Source organism: Xyrauchen texanus, chromosome 3 (genome assembly GCF_025860055.1).
Source record: "Xyrauchen texanus isolate HMW12.3.18 chromosome 3, RBS_HiC_50CHRs, whole genome shotgun sequence".
NCBI lineage: Eukaryota > Metazoa > Chordata > Actinopteri > Cypriniformes > Catostomidae > Xyrauchen > Xyrauchen texanus.
The window spans coordinates 53,656,367-53,675,667 of NC_068278.1; the positions used below are offsets into that span (position 1 = coordinate 53,656,367).

Genomic DNA, 19,301 nt, shown 5'->3' on the forward strand with positions numbered 1-19,301 from the left:
ACGGTGAAGCATGGTAGTGGTAGCATCATGTTTTTCAGCGGCAGGGACTGGGGGACTGGTCAGGGATGAAGGAAAGCTGAACGCAGCAAAATACAAAGATAACATTGTCCAGAGTGCTCCAGTTCACCTTCCAACAGGACAATGACCTTAAGTACACAGCCAAAACAACGCAAGAGTAGCTTAGGGACAACTCTGTGAATGTCCTTGAGTGGCCCAGCCAGAGCCCATGTTGAATCCAATCGAACATCCTGAGACCTGAAAACGGCTGTCCACTGATTGTCCCTATCCAACCTGCCAGAGCTTGGCATGATCGGCAGATCCAGGTGTGCAAAGCTTGTCGCATCATACCCAAAAATACTTGAGGCTGTAATCACTGCCAAAGGTGCTTCAACTAAGTACTGAGTAAAAGGGTCTGAATACTTATGCCAATGTGATATTTCAGTTGTTTCTTTTGAAGTTATCAAAAATCTGGTTTTTGCTTTGTCATTATGGGGTATGGAGTGTAGACTGATGTGAAAAAAATTATAATTTAAAGCACTTTAGCATAAGGCTGCAACATAACAAAACGTGAAGGGGTCTGAATACTTTCTGAATGCACTGTATATGACAACAGCCATACTGCTATCTATATCAGCCAATGAAAATAAAAACATGTTATAATGTTTTGATGACAGATTTCACAGTATATATTATGGTACTTTACAAAATATATATTCATAAAAATAATATATTATTTATTGACTATTGTATGGGCCAAATTTATTTATACAAAAGAATATTGGTATTGGCCAAATATTCAAAATGGGTTCAGCCCTAGTGGCTACTGGCTAGGCTACACTACATCTGCATCCCAGGTTGGGTACCAGCATCCAAAACCCAACATACCTGTTTGAGGGTACTGGTGAGAAAGTAGATGAGGGACAATCCAAACACGACCCCCAGGACCCAACGCTTGCGTAAGAGCCGGCGCAGCACCATGGAGGCGTTCTTCTGGATGTGCAGCAGATCCAGGTAGATGCGATCGAGCTTAATAAACACTACTATAGATCTCAGTTAGAGAGACCCACTTTACACAACAACACTTACATTACTAACACTTATGTGTGAAAATGAAAATTTAAAATTGCTTTCATAAGCTACCTTTAACAGACACAGGCCGACAAAGGGCTCGATAGCCGTCCTTAGATGGAAAACAGCATGTTGTAGCAGAATTTAACCCATTTTTATGCGTGAAATGTTATTAATTCTGGTTACACAAAGATATGACATTTCATACGGACATATTCAGCTGCAAAAATGTAAACAAAACCTGACTGTTTTCTAATCACCGGCTGTGTAAATCGATCGGAATGTGCACAGTGATAGTATAATACAACATTTACGATCACGGGAAAACGAAAATGTTATATGTTTCGATAACGTATTAATGAGATTAAAACTGTTGCAGAAATCAGGCAGTACAACATCAGATCTCTCCTTGCGGAAATGCAGAGCAGCGGCGCGTCGTGATTGGCTGCCTGACGCGTGTTCTTGCGGAAACAAACCGGGTCGCTTCCGCTCTGCGTCAACGAATCAGTTTATAATGGTGGTCTCTTGTTTTGTGTTGTTTATGTGAATACATTTCACGAAAAGGACCAATTAAATGTTGATTTATGACTGTATATTGTTAGCCATGACAACGGTAAGATGATCTTGTCAATTTATAACACATTTGATGTGATTTTGAACGTATTAAATGCAATAGTTGTCACTAAAAGGCTTATTGAACATTGGGTTGTTTATGTTGTGGACCTAAATATAATTAAGTAAATATATTTTATAAGTATATAAGTAAGATACTTAGTATTTATAAGATGCTTAATTATATATATATATATATATATATATATACACACACACACACACACACACACATATCTATGATATATGCTGAATTGTCTCATTTATGTATGGTCTGTATGTACTATACTGTTATGGGGTGTTCTTTTGCACATTTTAAGTTAATTGTTGAATGTAAATTACACTGGCTGTCAAATGTTTGGACACACTTGCTCATGTTTTATTATTACAGTTGACCTCATTTTTTAATAAAGTCATCACAATTATGGGATAACACAAATGGCAGTGGCAAATTATCAGGGCCAGCAAAGCCTTTTCTGCTGGCCTTGCATGCCAAATATATAAATATTTTCATCCTTTCATACTCCATCAACTTTTTTCCTATTACGTATTGCATTGAACAAGGGTATGAAACAAGTGTTTCTAAATTGGAATCTGAGAGCCTGTTTCTTTGCAGTTTTGGAGCTCCTGGTGATAAAGCGGGTGCCATGCAGAGACGCCACAGCAGCAACACTGAGGGAATGCCACCTGAAAGGTTTAACTTTACTCATATTGTCATAGACATATGTGATAGCTCCACAGGACTAATTTTATTCTCTCCTGACGGAAAAGCTGATCACCAATGTACTGTATGTCCTGAATTGGCTACATAACTATACTCTCTCCTCTCCACCAATAGCTGGTGTGTGGTGGGCGTTCTGGCGCACTATGGCTGCCGTCGCATCATCCAGGTGGATGCTGCACACTGGTGGTGGTTGAGGAGATTCCCCCTATACTATGTAAAGCGCTTTGAGTGCCTAGAAAAGCACTATATAAATGCAAGGAATTAATTAATTAATTAATTTTGGGTGCTGGTGTGATGTTGTCCCCAACTGGCTTCCATGATTTCACCAGCCACGTTTTGCTGGTGAAAAGCATGGCTGTGTTGGTCCATCAGCTAGACCCAGATTTGTGTTTTTTTTAAAGAAAATGAGGGATGAGTAAATCAACATTATGCCACAAATCCTGTTAATTGATCTAAAATTTTATTAAATCTGGAATATTCCTATAAAGTTTGTTAAAGACCTGTTAGTTTGGGAATTGCTTGACGCTAACAAACACTGTTTGTTACTGCAGGAATAGAAGTCAGACTCTCGGATCAGAGAGCAGTCTTGATGAAGGAGGAGTGTTTGACTGTCTGAAGCCAGACTCTCCTACATCCCCTCAGCAGCTCTTCTCTGGACTGGTAGGGGTCTCTGCTGGGAATGTGTCCTCAGCTCCGTTCCAGGCTGCAGGACTAGTTCTGGGTTCTCCCCCGGACGTTTTCATCCAGATGACGTCCGCATCGAGGGACGAAGGCTCTCACAGAACGGAGAGCCAGCCTTACCTCCCTCGGCCTCCTCAGCACCATCATCATCATCACCACCATCATCATCGCTCCTCTCTCCTGCATGCTGCCACTTCAGCTGAGAGACACGGGAGCCGAGATGATGGAGGTGAGAACTTCTGTGTATCCACAATCCACGTCAACACGACTTATAAACATTTGTCTAAAAGACTGTCTCTGAAATGTTCATAATGTGATGATTTGATGAACTTTTTGTTAGTATAATGCTAGTTCATCTCAGATGAAATGGTGCATATGTCAAATGGCAGAAATCGCCAGTTCTTAACTGATTGGCTGTGCTTAGGCTTTCAAATTGTTGTCAGTTATATCATATTTCATATTTACCTGCCCACAGTTGACACTCAAAAACAAACTTTAATACTACAGAATGCAAGTCAGATGGCTCCTTCTTCTATAAGTGTGCAGTTCTTGGCCAGAATAAGCTGCACTTTTTTGCCAAAAGTCAAAACTATTGTATTTTATGATTATAATTGTTTATTATTGTGAAATGCTTGGTGTAAAGTCTTTGAAATGTCTTCTATAATGAAAATGTTGTCCTCTCAGGTGATGATGCCTCTACACCAGCTCCTGCTCTCTCTGAGCTCAAGGCTGTGGTCACATGGCTACAGAGAGGATTCCCATTTATCCTCATTCTCCTCACTAAAGTCTGCTTTCAGCACAAGCTTGGTAGGTTCCAGTGCTCATCAATATAGGCTCGATCATGAGCTGCCTTTACTATGAAATTAAAAATGCAGTCAAATTCACAGCTGTTGTCACAGAAATTGTGCTTGTTTTGTCCGAACGCATGTTGTGAAATGTGGTACTATGACATGAAACATTGCAAAAGGATGTTTTTATTTTTATGGCACAAAGATAATTATAATATTAAATGTATTTACAACAGTACAGTGTCTTTTCAGCAGCTCTTTGCGTTTCTTAGGAATTGCTGTTTGCATTGGAATGATCAGCACGTTTGCCTTTGCTAATTCAACTCTGAAGCATCAGGTTGCTCTGCGGGTAAGATTTGCATGGTTGTTTTTATTTTATTATTGGACTTTTGAGCACTTTTATTGATGGAGGCAGCAGAGAGATTACAGGGAGAAAGTGAGGCATGGGTTGGGGACTAGACACAGGCCCGATTCAAAATCCCAAATGAGCACCATGGCTCAATGTGCACCAACAGCTAAGCCATAGCTCTGATTCATTGTTTGGTATTATATTTTGCACTAATATGTTTTTAGAAAGTTATCTTTGCTACACCCTATATGTGTCACATTGTGCATGGATTTATTTTTTAGGAGGAGAGGTCTGTGTTTACTGCTCTCTGGATTATGATCTTTCTCGCTGGCAACATTGTGTATCTGTACTACACATTCAGTGCTGAAGAACTACACAACAGGTACTTTGACATTCATTAGTAACTATGATTACATGCATTAAACGTACATTTGTTTTATGTTTTTCTGTTTGTTCCTCTTTGGTTCATTTGTGTTTTTGGGTTATTCACATCTTTCTAAACATTCATTTATGCCATTTTGTCATTTTGCAGAGTGATCTCTCATTTATTGTTTGTGTATATCAGCATTTGTGAGTATTTAGTTTCCCATAATTTTTCATTAATCACATGGGAACCAACTTCTACATTTTGTTTTAAATTTCTTTTGTTATTATTTCCTAATTCATCCTGAGTAAATGTTATAAAATTAATATGTGATAATATTATAATGTGATTAAAATTATATATTAAATAAATATTAAAATATAATAATTTTTTTCCCCTCAGCCTTTTTTTTGCGAAGCCAAACATCAACCGATTTGATTTCTTTGACCTGATATGGGCTGTTGGAATAACAGATTTTGTGCTGAAATATTTCACCATGGAGATCAAATGCTTCATTCTGTTCCTGCCTAAAATGATCCTCGCTTTCAAGTCCAGGGTAAGACAACAATTCAATGTTTTTTTTTTGGTAATCTTTCAACAGTGTTATAAAATGGTCATATACTACAGTAAATAAATAAAAAATATAAAAATTATGAAAGATGATATCCTTCTCACCACAGTTGTACAGAGTGATTATATGAGTTACGGTAGAGTTACGGTAGACTATGTCAATTCAAACCAGTCTGGCATTCTCTGTTGAACTCTCTCATCAATAAGGCATTTCCATCTGCAGAACTGCCACTCTCTGGATGTTTTTTGTTTTTGACACCATTATGAGTAAAATATAAAGACTGTTGTGTGTGAAAATCCCAGAAGTTCAGCAGTTACAGAAATACTCAAACCAGCCTGTCTGGCACCAGCAATCATCCATGCGATTATCTAATCAGCCAATCTTGTGGCAGCATTGCAGTGCATAAAATCATTCAGATACGGGTCAGGAGCACATTAATGTTCACATCAACCATTAGAGTGGGGAAAAAATTTGATCTCAGTGATTTCGATCGTAGCATGATTGTTGGTGCCAGATGGGCTGGTTTGAGTATTTCTGTAACTGCTGATCTCCTGGGATTTTCTTGCACAACAGTCTTTTATAGTTTACTCAGAATGGTTCCAAAAACAAAAAACATCCAGTGAGTCTACGGATGGAAATGCGGATGTTGATGAGAGGTCAACAGAGAATGGCCAGACTGGTTCGAACTGACAAAGTCTACGGTAACTCAGATAACCACTCTGTACAATTGTGTTGAGAAGGATATCCTCTCAGAATGCTATTCTGAGATTTGGGTTGGCCCTGTTTTGGCGGCATGAGGGGGACCTGCACAATATTAGGCATGTGGTTTTAATGTTGTGGCTTATTGGTGTATGTACTCTGTCTCTCTCTCTCTCTATACGGTATATTCATACATATGGGATATCTTTTGGTAAAAAGGTGAATCTCAAAAAAAAGGTGCCCTCTCAATTGTCATTACTGTAATACTGGTGGATGTTTTACTTTTGAGTTTGTTAGTAATTCTCATTATTCTCAATAATGATTCACAAAAGATTCTCATTACTGTAATATATTAATGAAAATCATCTGGTCTGTCTGATTTTTATTTTAATTAAAATCAGCATAAATTAAAAGCAGTACAACAAGTTCTACCATGATGTTAAAATACTTAATAAATTAAAAAATAAAAAATACAAATATATATATATATATATATATATATATATATATATATATACACGCTTTATTTTTTTTTTACATTTTTACATTACAGGAATGAGGATTGGGGGGCTTAATTGAAGATTTTCATTGTGCAAAATATAATATCTAATTTTATACTTTCGATTTTGGGGTGAAATATGAGCTGGACATGTTCTTTACAGGTATTTTGAAATTCAAACAACCAAAAAGGAGCAATTTGTGCCAATATATTGCCCCCTCCCTCAAAAAATGTACACAAACATACAAGCCTAAAGACAATGCATGCAAAAATGTCACTTGTTCATATTATGCTTATAGTGGTTTAATATAGTGGGTTTGTGAATGTAACATAGATAACAGGTGCAAAAAAGCAAGAATTTGGGTTTGTGGAAAAAATTATTGTTGTTTTGGTAAATTTGAATAGGGAATGTTTGATTCTTCTATATGTTTGCAATACATTATATCTTCAATCTCATGAGCATCAAAGCTGAGCCAAACAAAGCTGCATAAAACACAATAGCAACTTCCCAAAGTTTTTGATCTACCTGTATCGACCCTGTTCAGTCTTTATATTTTAGAGTTGTAGTATAATTAGATACTATGAGCTTGGAAGACATCCCAGGTACCTCCATTCAATTCCAAGGCACCAGTTCAAACTGGGTTTAACTGGCAAGTAAAACATAATGAGAAAAAACATAGTGTGCAGTGTCACCCTGCCTGCGTGGTTGGCTGTTTGGAAGGCAGCGTGTGAGCTCATTGGCACACTGGGGCTAGGATGAGGTCACCTCTCAGTGGAAAACACACTTGCACGCACGCACACACACTTGCACAATCACACATTTATTGGAGTCACTGTGTTGCTTCTATAGTCTATTACAACAGAATATGCCACTCTGTAAACACAACACTCTTTCCAATATTGGGGTGAGTCAAATAGAGGAGCCTAGGCGCCATAAGCATTTGTTTGGTTCAAATACACACACTTTGCCACTGCGTCTGCCTGGCTGGCACACAGTTTTTGTTCCTCTGAAGTTCTCTTCCAGGAACCTACCGTTGTTCCATCCCACATACATTTCCAACTATTATCTCCAACCCCAAATCATCTCCATACCCAGCCCCTTAAACCAAACACACAAACACATGCACACTTTCCACCTCTTGTATCATGCCCAGGTGGCTCTCTTTCAGGCAGTGATGTCATGGTCAATGTGTAAGGCTTTCCGCTGACTTTCCATGCCTAGCAACTCCACAACTACAAAGACACAACACATAAATGTGCATCCATACATGTCAGGAAAACCTCTTGCACAATCACACCAGCAAGCCTGTGCATGCCAATATGAACACCCACTGTCTAAAACACTTCATTGCACACACAGATAAGAACTGCAAATTCAAGGGGCCAAAAGCTCTGTTCCAGAGTCAGCTACCTATCAGCCGTTCTGACCGGAAAAAAAAACGTGGATGCAGCGCAATGAATATAACAGAACGCAGGTGTCTCGAGGTGTGTTTGAAGTTCTTTTTAACTTGGCATGGCATCTCAAAAAACTTTGCATTCTTGCACAGACACTGATAAGAGAGAGAGACCCTGCGCAGTTGTCAAAGATGTCAGTGTAACGCATATTTACATAGGAAAACAATCGAAAAACTGCGCGGATGAATGCAAAAAAATGCGTCCGTTGTGAACAGATCCATAGGAAGCATCTTGACTAAAATGGAACTTCATAAGTGATTTTATAGGCAACAAATCTGTGCACCACAAAAGTTTGTTTTGCACAGAGCAGACATGATTCACAATTGAGTAATTTAATACAGTTTGACTTTAGTTTGTTACTAAGCTAACAATGCAGAATACGCTAATATGCATAATAATACATAGCACACACAAATGCTGGGTAAAAAAGTAATTCGATAAGACTAATATTGATACTTATTTGGTATTAAATATATTTGCAAATATTGAAATATTATATACAAATATGTATATAATTTCTCTTGACTCATCAGCCATATCATGTGAGCTTGTCGCAATGTGTTCTAAAGGCCATTGTATACTTTGGTTTTCCACGTGCAGGTACATCTTGCCCACAGTGTGCGTGATGCAAATTTCTTCAGCAGCACGTTACGCACTTAGAGCATTTTATGCAGCATGGGCAGTCCATGTCTTTGCACATTGCCTGCACGTTGACTGTACTAAAAACTAGCACTAAGCAGTTGTGCACATGCGTCCAACACTTCCGTACGGGCTTGTGGTTAAAAGAGTATACTTTGAAAGGCTTGACTGCGTGAAATGTAACTGCATGTGGAAAAGTGTAGTTTACCCTATCCTTGAGGTAGTTATGCCTTGAGGTCCTCCTGGGAAGTTCCTTCATCCAAGCTCGGAAAGTCGCAATTATGATGTGATGTGCGATGAGGGATTTTGATATGCGAGAAAAAATGGGTGCGTTGGGCAATGTATTTATCTTTTTTTTTTTTTTTTAACTAATTTACAAAGAGAAGATGCTTTTTAGTGCTGGAGAGAAGAGGCTGGATGGGATCATTACATAACAAGGGCCGGAATCAAACCTGCATCTTCCAAATGAGCACCACAGTTCAATATTTCTGGATCGTACTGTGCGCTCTCTGCTAAGCCACAGTTCCAACAAAAAACTGCTTTGATCAGTGCCCTTGGTTAAATTAAACTGTCTCCCATCCTAAAGACCTCTTCACATTTACGCTAATTGTTTTCTTCACTGTTTTGAAGTTGCAGACACTGCTGTTAAGACTAAGAGGAAACGCACCCTCCCACACAATGCGGTTGGAATAACTTTTAAGTTGCTGGCTGGATTCCAGCTTCAGTTTGTCTAATCACTAAGTTTGAGCGAGTACAGGACTGCAGGGACTCTGGCTAAGATGAATTGCTTGCATACGGAGGTTACAGATCTCCGTCAGTTAGCTTGAAAGCTCCCCAACAGGGTGATTAATCGCTGTCAGGTGGAGTCCAACAAGTCATTTTGCATCTTGCGCTGTGACTTGTGTCATGCTGTAAGCTCTTGATGTGGGTGATTACAACTTGAGACATTCATTTAGACTTTCACAACAATGTTGTTGTTCTTGGATGAGCGATAACTGTCTCAGATATAGACAGTCCTTTGTGAATATTAATAATTAACTTGATTTATTGGGCATGTGTCATAGAAATATCAAAGCTTTTTAAAGATGAAAAACTTGCAAGGTGTTTTTTTTTTTTTTCCCCCAATCCTTTTCTTTGATTAAAATATGCATAATACAGATGGGATTGCATGAAATTAAAATGTTCAATGACCTTAAAGGAAAACTTTTCCACACAATTAAATACAATTTTTCAACAATTTATTTTATTTAAATGGTTTTGATTTAGTCTTGTTGGACAAACTTAAATGCATTTTACCATATCTTTTAGTTAAAAATTTAACAGTCATAATTTGAATTATGGAGAGTCAACGGGCATCACATGTCCATCTGGTAATGGCCAATGAAAATTATTTGTAGTCACAACGCAAGTGGCTTAAAGATGCAGTCACTCTACACTTCGCACTCCACATCCATTCAGATGCATTCGCAATCTCAAAACGCAAGCTCAAGCGAAGACATTTTGAATTCTGCTCCAGAAAACAGTTCAAGCTTGGGGAACTCCCGTGACCAATAAAAGCTCTCAATGCAAAAAATACATATTTCAAAGCTGCATGTTTTTTTTTTCTGCAGGAAAGTGAGTTGACAGTATATTTGAACATTTTTAATATATTATTATTCATTATTTGTGATTTATTATATATTAAAACCAGAAGCCCTTGAGCGTATCATTATGTCCGCCATGGTGTCCGAAGTAATTTCGCATGCTCAAAGCCTAGTGTGGCCGAAGCTTAATTGAACTTGATTGATTGCATGTCAATAAAATTCAGTTGTGGTGGAAATGTTGAAGCATTATGTTACAACTAAATTTAACAAGGAGCACAAATAAAATTTGTTGAGTGTACTTGATGTATATGCACTTACATTTTAATAAAATTTTTACTCTATTTAATTTCCGTGGATTTTAAATATAAAGTAATTGTTTCTGGACAGAATGATTATAATTACTGTAATACAATGAGTGAGATTTTCTTTTTGCGTTGTGTTGCTTGGTCTCAGTGTAGACATGGTTTATAGCAGAGAGCCGCATGACGCGTCTTAGCATGAAATCTGTGAGTGTTGCACTTTGACACTAAATCAGAGTTTTGCAGCCACCCGCTACTTTTATAATGTTATGATTAGGGTTTGGGTAGGGGGAGTTTGTTACATTTTATGTGGGTAGCAGGTGTACTGTGTTTCTGCCAGTTTTGTGTGCTGTGCGGTGAAATTGCCAGGAGAGTGCAGAGCGTTGGACTGTGGCCATATTTGAGCAGAAGAACCCCCCATCCCCCTCCTCATGTCATAATCTTTAAAGCTTGAGGGTAAAATGTTCACAGTTAATGAACGAACAGATGAGATGTGACTAAGATCTTGTTCAAATTCGGCTTGAGGAAGGATGTGTAGTTTGTTGTTGTTGTTGTTGTTATTATTATTATTATTATTATTGTCATCGTATCTGTGCTTGAGTGTATATCTTTTTATTAAGACATTATTAAAGGGTTGGAATCATTGTTGGAACACTTGCAAGCATCATAGTGAAATGAATGAGCATTTGGAACTCTGCATGCTCTTACATCATTTTATAGACATTTATTGTGCTATAATCGTTCTGTTATTGTGCTCTCGGTGCTATCTGATTTGTCAAACAGAGAAGACCCTTTTAAAACCTGAGTGCATGCAATTAATTTTTTTTTAAAAAGCAGATTTTTTTTTTATTTTTATGAATAGCTACATTTTGTTCATGTCAAATAGAGTAACCTAATAAAGCTTTGTTGTATTTGTGACTCAGAAATTCATAATATTTGTAAAAACTATTTATATTTTTTTACATAGAAAATATGTTTGAAAACGTTTTTAAGATTGTTGTTTAAGTTGTGTACAAAGAAAATGCTCTTAATGTTTTTTTCATAAATGTGTGAAACCAGCATGAACACAAATATTACATTCTAAACTTGATACATGGGTTTAAACTGGATCTCAAATGGCTTAATTTGTCAACAACCCTTATACAGTACCACAAACCTCATGGACATGATGGGTTTGTTAAATTAAGGAAAGGTTTAGTATCAAATTATTAATTTTAAATATCAAATGGAAAAAAAATTTGGAACTTTATAGGGCACTGCAAATATACAGTCAGCACACTTAATGTAAAGCTCAAATGCAGTTTTTCACTGTATTCATCAAATATTGATAGCTACTGTTTTCAAAGTAATTACAGTACAGTTGTGGCAGCAGCGTTGTACAGTATGTTACTGAAAGCAGTTTCACTAGTGATGGACTGTTTTTTTTAAAGCTCTGTAGCTCTTTCTGTTGTAGTACATTTCAGTATAATACTGTATTACTACAGCTGCACACATTATTTGAAAATGCAACACAAATGTGTTTTAGTACAGTAATCTCTTGTATATTTACAGATGAACTTTTATAGTGTGATGTTCACATTACTATGTTGCTGCTTAAGTTCCCATAATGCACTGTGGTATGAAGAAAGTTCATGGATTTTTACTGGTTTGTTTTTCTGTTGTTTTTGTTGCTGTCTTAGTTACTTGTTTTTTTTAATGTTCATATTTTACTTTTTTATCTAAAAGTATGTTTGTTGATTGTCACCATTGTTGAGTTTTGTATGCTGAGTATTGATATCTGTGTGTGTCTGGCTTACAATGCAGAAGTTCTCGAGAAACAACACTCCGTTTTCTAAATCACATTGCAGAACTCTCTTTAAATGCTTACAGTTATATTATTATGTACTTAATAATGACATGCACTATTTACAAGTTATGATCAGATTAACAGTCAGATCTTAAGGTTAGCTTTTTCGCTTCCAGGAAGAACATAACAAAGAAGGTCCAAGGTGCCAGCTTATTGGAACACGAATCACCATAATAGTGACTTCAAACAAAACTATTTATAATGAAACAACAACACTAAAAAGTGCCAAGAACTCAATTTATTTGAATCTAAACCTTGTCCATATAAACCCCCAATGCATTGACTAAGTGTACATACTGTACTTTATTCAAGTGCAAGGGCTTATCTGTATTTCACCGTGCAATACTGTTTTTAAAATATACAGTATTTTTTGTAAAATAAGAACAAAAATTAAATAGAACAGTTAAAGCTTGTTAATATTTTAAAGAAAAGTACTTTTTTTAATTGCATTTATGCACTTGAAGGCTGCACTGTGGCAGGATTGGTTGTAGGATTGTTTTGTCAACAGCATGAACACTGACCATATGTAAGCTCTATTACACTTTGGGGCTTAAACATCACTAGTTCAAAACATCACTAGTTTTTGCCAAAAATGGAATTAGGATTTTTAAAATTCATTTTCCCAAAATACTTTGCAAATAACAGCTATTTACTGTAAAAATTCACTTCACAATGAGCCTGCTCTCCTCCCTGATTGCAATATTTTTGACAGCAAACTGTGGTATTTAAGAATTGCAGTAGATTGCTGTTAGAATTTTGCAGTAAATGTGCTGAATTTTTAAGCTGAACACAGTAAAACTTGCATAATGTTTTGCAGTTGCTTCAAGCTTTGATATTTTGTTATCTAATGCAATGACATTAGTGTTGCTTAAGTGTCCAAATACTTTTGGGGGCCACTGTATATTATTATGAAATTAAAACAGTGATTTAATAGATAGTTTCTCTTTTTTTTTTTTTTTTTTCAGTCTTTTATATCAGGGTCTGTCTTGTTTTTGAACAAATCGACAAATTGTGTGCCCATCAAGGTTATAATCATCACAGTTAAGTTAACTTGAATAAAAAAACATACTGCATCTCACACCCATGATTCAACTCTCATACGTATCAATTTGATTGATGGTCATATCTTAATCTTTTGAAACTTTGTGGATCATTTTTGCTATCTGCCCTGCTTAGTACAACATAGAAGTGCTGATCTCTGAGGCTTTCTTATCCCAATAGATTTATTTGGTCAGGCCGAGCACAGATCAATGCTTAACTCTGAGGTTTGGGCTCAGATCTGTATCTGTGTGACTTTACAGGGGAAGTTTTATCTGCTAATAGAGGAGCTGAGTCAACTCTTCAGAGCTTTGGTTCCCATCCAGTTGTGGTATAAGTACATCATGGGTGAAGATCCATCCAGCAGCTATTTCCTGGGGGCAACACTGATTATCATCTACAGTCTGTGCAAGGTAGCCTATCTGATTTCTGTCTCATTTGAAACCGTCAAAAAGGTCACAGGCTTTGATGTCTTTTTTAATTCATTACAAGTTTTTTTTTTTATTATTTCATTATAGTGTTTGGAGCTTAAACATCCATTAACATGGATTATTTTATATTATAGTTTATTCTATTTTATAATAGAGTACATTATTAAATCTATTTTATATTGGTCAAACTTTATTTACAGTGTAAGAATCAAAATGAGCTTTATTGCCAAGTATGTTTACACATACAAAGAATTTGTCTTTGTGATAGAAGCTTCCAGTGCACAAACAATACAACAAGACAGAGATAAATAATATAAAAAGTGAATAGAACATATATATATATGTATAGAAATACACAATAAGACAAAATATATACACCGATCAACCACAACATTAAAAACACCTGCCTAAAATTATGTAGGTCCCCCTCGTGCCACCAAAACAGCGCCAACCCGCTTCTCAGAATACCATTCTGAGATGCTATTCTTCTCACCACAGTTGTTCAGAGCGATTATCTGAGTTACCGTAGACTTTGTCAGTTTGAACCAGTATGGCTGTTCTTGGTGCCAGATTGGCTGGTTAGAGTATTTTTGTAACTGCTGATCTCCTGGGATTTTCACACATGACAGTCTCTTGAATTTACTCAAAATGGTGCCAAAAACAAAAAACATCCACTGAGCGGCAGCTGTTTCGAGCTAACCAAGTCCATGGTAACTCAGATAACCGCTCTGTACAATTGTGGTGAGAAGAATAGCATCTCAGAATGCAATTCTCAGAATGCAATTTTGAGATGCGAGTTGGCACTGTGCTGGCACTGTGAGGGGGACTACACAATGTAAGGCAGATCGGTGACTGTTGGGGTGTTTCTCCTAAGTCCACTGTCATCAGTGTTTTGAGCATGTTCAGCTCCAGGTTGTTTTGACTGCACCAGACAGACCTGGATGAGGCCGATGACAGTAGTGTCTTCTGCAAACTTCAAAGAAGTTTGAAGTTTGCAGAACTTGGTACACTAATGACAAGTGATGCAGTAATTAGTGTACAGGGAGAAGAGTAGTGGGGCGAGCACTGTTTTTGCTTACCTTGTCTTTTGTTTCTGGAAGACCCTGCACATATCCTCCTCACAGAACTTAAGTGAAGGTTGAGTAGCAGGAGGGGGGAGGAGGGTGGTTGCAGGAGGTGTTGATGTTTGTGTGAAGTGAAGGTCTGAGTGGGAGTGGGGTGTGGGCTTTTCAAATCTACAGTAAAACACATTCAGATCGTCAACCAGTTGTTGATTTCCTACAGTGTTGGGGGATGGTGTCTTGTAGTTGGTAATGTCTTTAAGGCCTCTCCACACTGATATAGGGTTGTTAGCTGAAAACTTGTTTCTCAGCTTCTCAGAGTACGCTTCTTTTAGCCACTCAATTCTCTTTCTTTCAGTGTGTTTCTAGCATGATTGTACACAATTTTATCCCCACCACTGTAAGCATCCTCTTTGGCCTGACAAAGCTGTCTGAGTTTTGCTGTAAACCATGGTTTGTCATTGTTGAATGTTAAATAAATCCCAGTAGGAATGCACGTATTCTCACAGAAACTAATATATGATGTCACAGTATCTGTGAGCTAGTCCAGATTGATGTCTGCAGCTAAACACTCAAATCAGTGCAGTCAAAGCAGGCTTGTAGTTCCAGCTCTACTTCACTGGTACATTTTTTACAGTCTTTACTATAGGTTTAGCTGATTTAAGTTTTTACCTTTAGGTTGGAAGACGATGAACCAGACAGTGATCAGAGTCCCAAAGCTGCTTTAGGGACAGAGCGATATGCATCCTTTAATGTTCTAATATTAATAATCTAGTACATTTCCGTCTCTGGTGGGGCATGTAATGTGCGGCCTGTATTTTAGCAGTTCACGGGTGAGGTTGGCTCTGTTAAAATCGGCAATAATAGTAAGTCAAGTCAATTTTATTTGTATTGCGCCTTTCACAACACACATCGTTTCAAAGTAGCTTTACGGAAGATCAGGCATTAACAGACAATAAAACTGTAATGTCTATAATGTTGATGAGTCATCATTGTGTAATTAGATAAAATACGATTGTTTAAAAATAAGTAATTAAATAATAATTGTATTAATAACCCCAGTGAGCAAGCTGAAGGCGACTGTGGCAAGGAACACAAAACTCCATAAGATGTTGATTTAATGGAGAAAAATAACCTTGGGAGAAACCAGACTCACTGTGGGGGCCAGTTCCCCCCTGGCTAAAAAGTATGAATATAATGTAAATATTACTTATGTGGAGTTAGTCATGGTTTAAAATTGTTAAACTAAGTAAGTGTTAAGGGTCAGTGTTTAAACATTGATTTTGTTTGAACTGTAAGATTAATGACCAATAATAAGTCAGTCCGGGTATTATTGTTCCATGTCTGTGATCTGATCCACCAGCTGTTGCGGCACTGCGCTCACACACGCTTGTGGAGGAATATAAATACTCGCTAGAATAAATGAGGCAAACTACCGTGGCGAGTAGAAAGGCTTACAGTTGATAAAGAGCGCTTCGAAATTAGGACAGCACGTCTTCATTCACGTTGTTACATCTGTAGACCAACTTTCATTGATGTAAAAGCATGTTCACTCCCTTTTGGTTTCCCCATTAACTCTGCAATGTGATCTGCTCTGAACAGCTGAAAGCCCGGCAGATGTAACGCGCTGTCTATAATGGCTTCACTCAGCCGGGTTTCTGTGAAGGACAAGGCAGCAGAGTTTGAGAAGTCCTTGTTTGTACGTTGCTACACATATTACAAAAATGAATTACAATGTGTATTATTATGCTGCTGCTCAAGACAGTTACACAATATGTACATGTAGTTAATTAATATTACTTAGTACTTGCGAGCAACTGTAAAATAATTGGTATCATTTATATTTCTTATTATTTTATAATTTTCATTTTATTTGAGATCTGTTGAGAACAATAGAAATCGGTTATCAAGAAAACGAAAGCAAGACACTGTTTGATTGTTGTATTATGCACACTAATATACATACTTTATTTATTAGCAGAATTAGCAATGACTCCATTTAATACGCATTTAGTTAAAATGAGTGTTTGGATCAGAAATCTCAACTTCTACTAAACCAAACTATGCATATAGTTTTTCAACTGTGTCATGTAAGATATTGCAGAATTATTTGTTTACTTCCTGACAAATTTTTCTTTTAGAGTGTGTGTGTTTTAAGGAGAGGGCAATATTTAATTTGTCTAAGTTTCATAGGAATATATTTTTTTATTTCACTGGATGTAAGGTCTTAGAAAAATTGACAATAAACAAATGTCCTCTAAAGTATGATGATCCCCTTGCGAGTGATCCCCTTCCTAAAATATACAAGCAGCTATATATTTTCCTGAATAAGACTCATTAATACTGTGTGAGAAAACTAGTTTGCGTAATAGTGTAAAGACAGCATGTTGTTTATTATATAATTGGCTTTTATTTTGCTTTGCGCTAAAGAAATTATTAAAATATGCACTGGAATATTATAAACATTCCTCCTTTTTTATTTTTATTTTTATTTATTTTTTTTTATGGATTGTATATTTTTCAAACCTCCTGAAATACGATTATTTCAGGAGGGCTGAAAAATAAAGGCTTTGCCTTTATCAGAGTGAGATAAATTTCACGCGGTTTATCGCATCAGAGATTTCCAAATATCTCTTTCAGAGTTGATTATGCAGGTTATTTGATCATGAAATGGTCTTTGCTGTAAGGTGTCTGTGTGCCATTAAAATCTTCATTGTTATTTTGTACTTTTTCAGTCTTTTGATCTGTGTGGAAGAATATCTGGCATTAGAAAAGCCTGTGTCATTCTGTGCAACACACAGGTGAGTGTAGTGGCATGCATTTTCACATAAGCATGCCTTTTGAATTCACATTTTTATAGATAATGTAACAATGTCTTGTTCCGTGTTGACACCGTTTTATTGTGCATTGATTGTCATGGTATTAAATTTGAGCAATTGCGCATCAAGGCAGTGGTTAACCATCTTGACACCATGTGTGCATGTGTTTCACAGAGTTACGGTACGAGAGCCAGTGCTCAGCAGTGCAGTGAGGCAGGGGATATGTGTGCAATCTGCCAGGCGCAGTTCAGAGAGCCAATCGCACTGCTCTGTCAGGTGAGAGACCTTTAAACCGTTTAATCATACAGGAAGTGGCATAGCACCAACAGATTCAGATTCTCTCAGCCCCGAACAACATAAAATAACACATAAAAGGGACAAACTTCATTGATGAAAGATGACTGTTGTACACAATCTTTTTAAGCTTTGATTACAGTTGTTTTAAACTTGAAAAAGTAGTCATTTAGCAAAATCCATTAAAGGGCAACATTGTGATTGATTCATGGATCAAGTGTTTGTTGCCCAAATGTTTACTCATATCTTCTTCAACCCTTATCATCTTTAAATGATAGTTCAACCAAAAATAAATATAATGTATGCATCATCATCATCATGCCATTCCAAAACTGTATGACTTTACTTTAGTTCTGTATAATAGAAAAGTAGTTTTTTTTAAAAGAATATACTGGATGCTTTTGTCCAAGAATGTAAGTTAATAGAGACTGGGGCTTTCTAGTTTCCAAAATTACAAAAAAGCACCATAAAGTATCATAAAAGTAGTCTACTGAAGCTAATAGTGTGATGAACCGACTGAAATTGATCTTCCCCTCCACTGTAACTCTCAAATAAAATATAAATAAGCCATTAGATGTGCTGCATTAGGTTTGTTGTCAAAGACGTTGAATGGTCTATAGTAGTGGGATACATGTTATAGTGTATATACTGTATAAAAGTTGTATGGACTCCTTTTATGGTGCTTTTAGTCATTTTGGAGCTTGACAGCCCCTGTCCCAATTCACTTTCATTATATGTAAAAAGAATCCCCCAAATGTTCTTCATAAAATCACATTTCATGTTCCACAGAAGAAGGAAAGTCATATAGGTTTGGAACAACATGAGGGTGAGTAAATTATTTATTTTTTTTCCATACCCGTCTTGTTGTGCTTCAATATGTTTTCTTTCCATAGCATGTGTTCTGTGAGGAGTGCTTGTGCCTCTGGTTCGACCGTGAACGAACGTGTCCACTCTGTCGATCATCTGTGGTGGAAACTCTTCGGAACTGGAAGGACGGGACCACCTCCGCCCACTTTCAGATTTACTAATCAGAGGTGCAGGTGAATGGCAGAGATGGTTTTATCCATTTAAATTAATGAAAGCATTTTCATCATGCATTAAACGTTTCTACATTCCCATCAATAAAGTTGTAATGTGATCAAACATGGCAGTGCACTGTAGGGACCTTTTGACAATTTCATGTTGCTGAATGGAATGTACAATACCACCATTTCTTCATATGCGTTGAGAGAGAGAAATGTGTTCTTTGTCTCCTTATGCCTGCTATTAAACTTTCAGTAAAATTTGCTAAATTGTTTTCAAGTTTCAAGTCATAAAAAAATGACAAAGAACAAGTTTTGTAATTTACTTTTTTTATTTATGCTATTAAACTGAACCACATCTGGAATTAATCATTTCCTGCTGTTACTGATATCATTTTTTGGAAAGGTCTAAAATAATTTTTAAGTAATGTTACAGGTTCAATACAAGTTAAGCTCAAT

At 36.8% G+C, this 19,301-nt stretch overlaps 1 protein-coding gene across 2 annotated transcripts; it reads left to right on the plus strand.

Annotated features, from left to right (window-relative positions):
- Positions 1-913: 913 nt before the first annotated feature.
- Positions 914-19,202, plus strand: rnft2 (ring finger protein, transmembrane 2). Of its 2 annotated transcripts, none has more exons than XM_052104972.1 (11): positions 914-1,011; positions 2,297-2,374; positions 2,956-3,314; positions 3,770-3,892; positions 4,146-4,222; positions 4,504-4,604; positions 4,989-5,142; positions 13,479-13,628; positions 17,443-17,508; positions 17,701-17,802; positions 18,714-19,202. In XM_052104972.1, exons 1-11 carry the CDS (start codon positions 914-916, stop codon positions 18,846-18,848), a joined length of 1,443 nt encoding a protein of 480 aa, XP_051960932.1. In that variant the 3' UTR covers positions 18,849-19,202. The 2 variants fall into 2 exon arrangements, with proteins under 2 accessions (XP_051960932.1, XP_051960940.1); XM_052104980.1 differs by lacking the exon at positions 914-1,011 and adding an exon at positions 1,555-1,681.
- The last annotated feature ends 99 nt before the right edge of the window (positions 19,203-19,301 follow it).

Coding starts and splice junctions, on each gene's coding strand:
- rnft2 (XM_052104972.1), top strand. CDS start 914: ATGAGGGACAATCCAAACACGACCCCCAGGACCCAACGCTTGCGTAAG. Junction 13,629..17,442: donor TCATCTACAGTCTGTGCAAG/GTAGCCTATCTG, acceptor GTACTTTTTCAG/TCTTTTGATCTGTGTGGAAG. Junction 17,803..18,713: donor CAATCGCACTGCTCTGTCAG/GTGAGAGACCTT, acceptor TTCTTTCCATAG/CATGTGTTCTGTGAGGAGTG.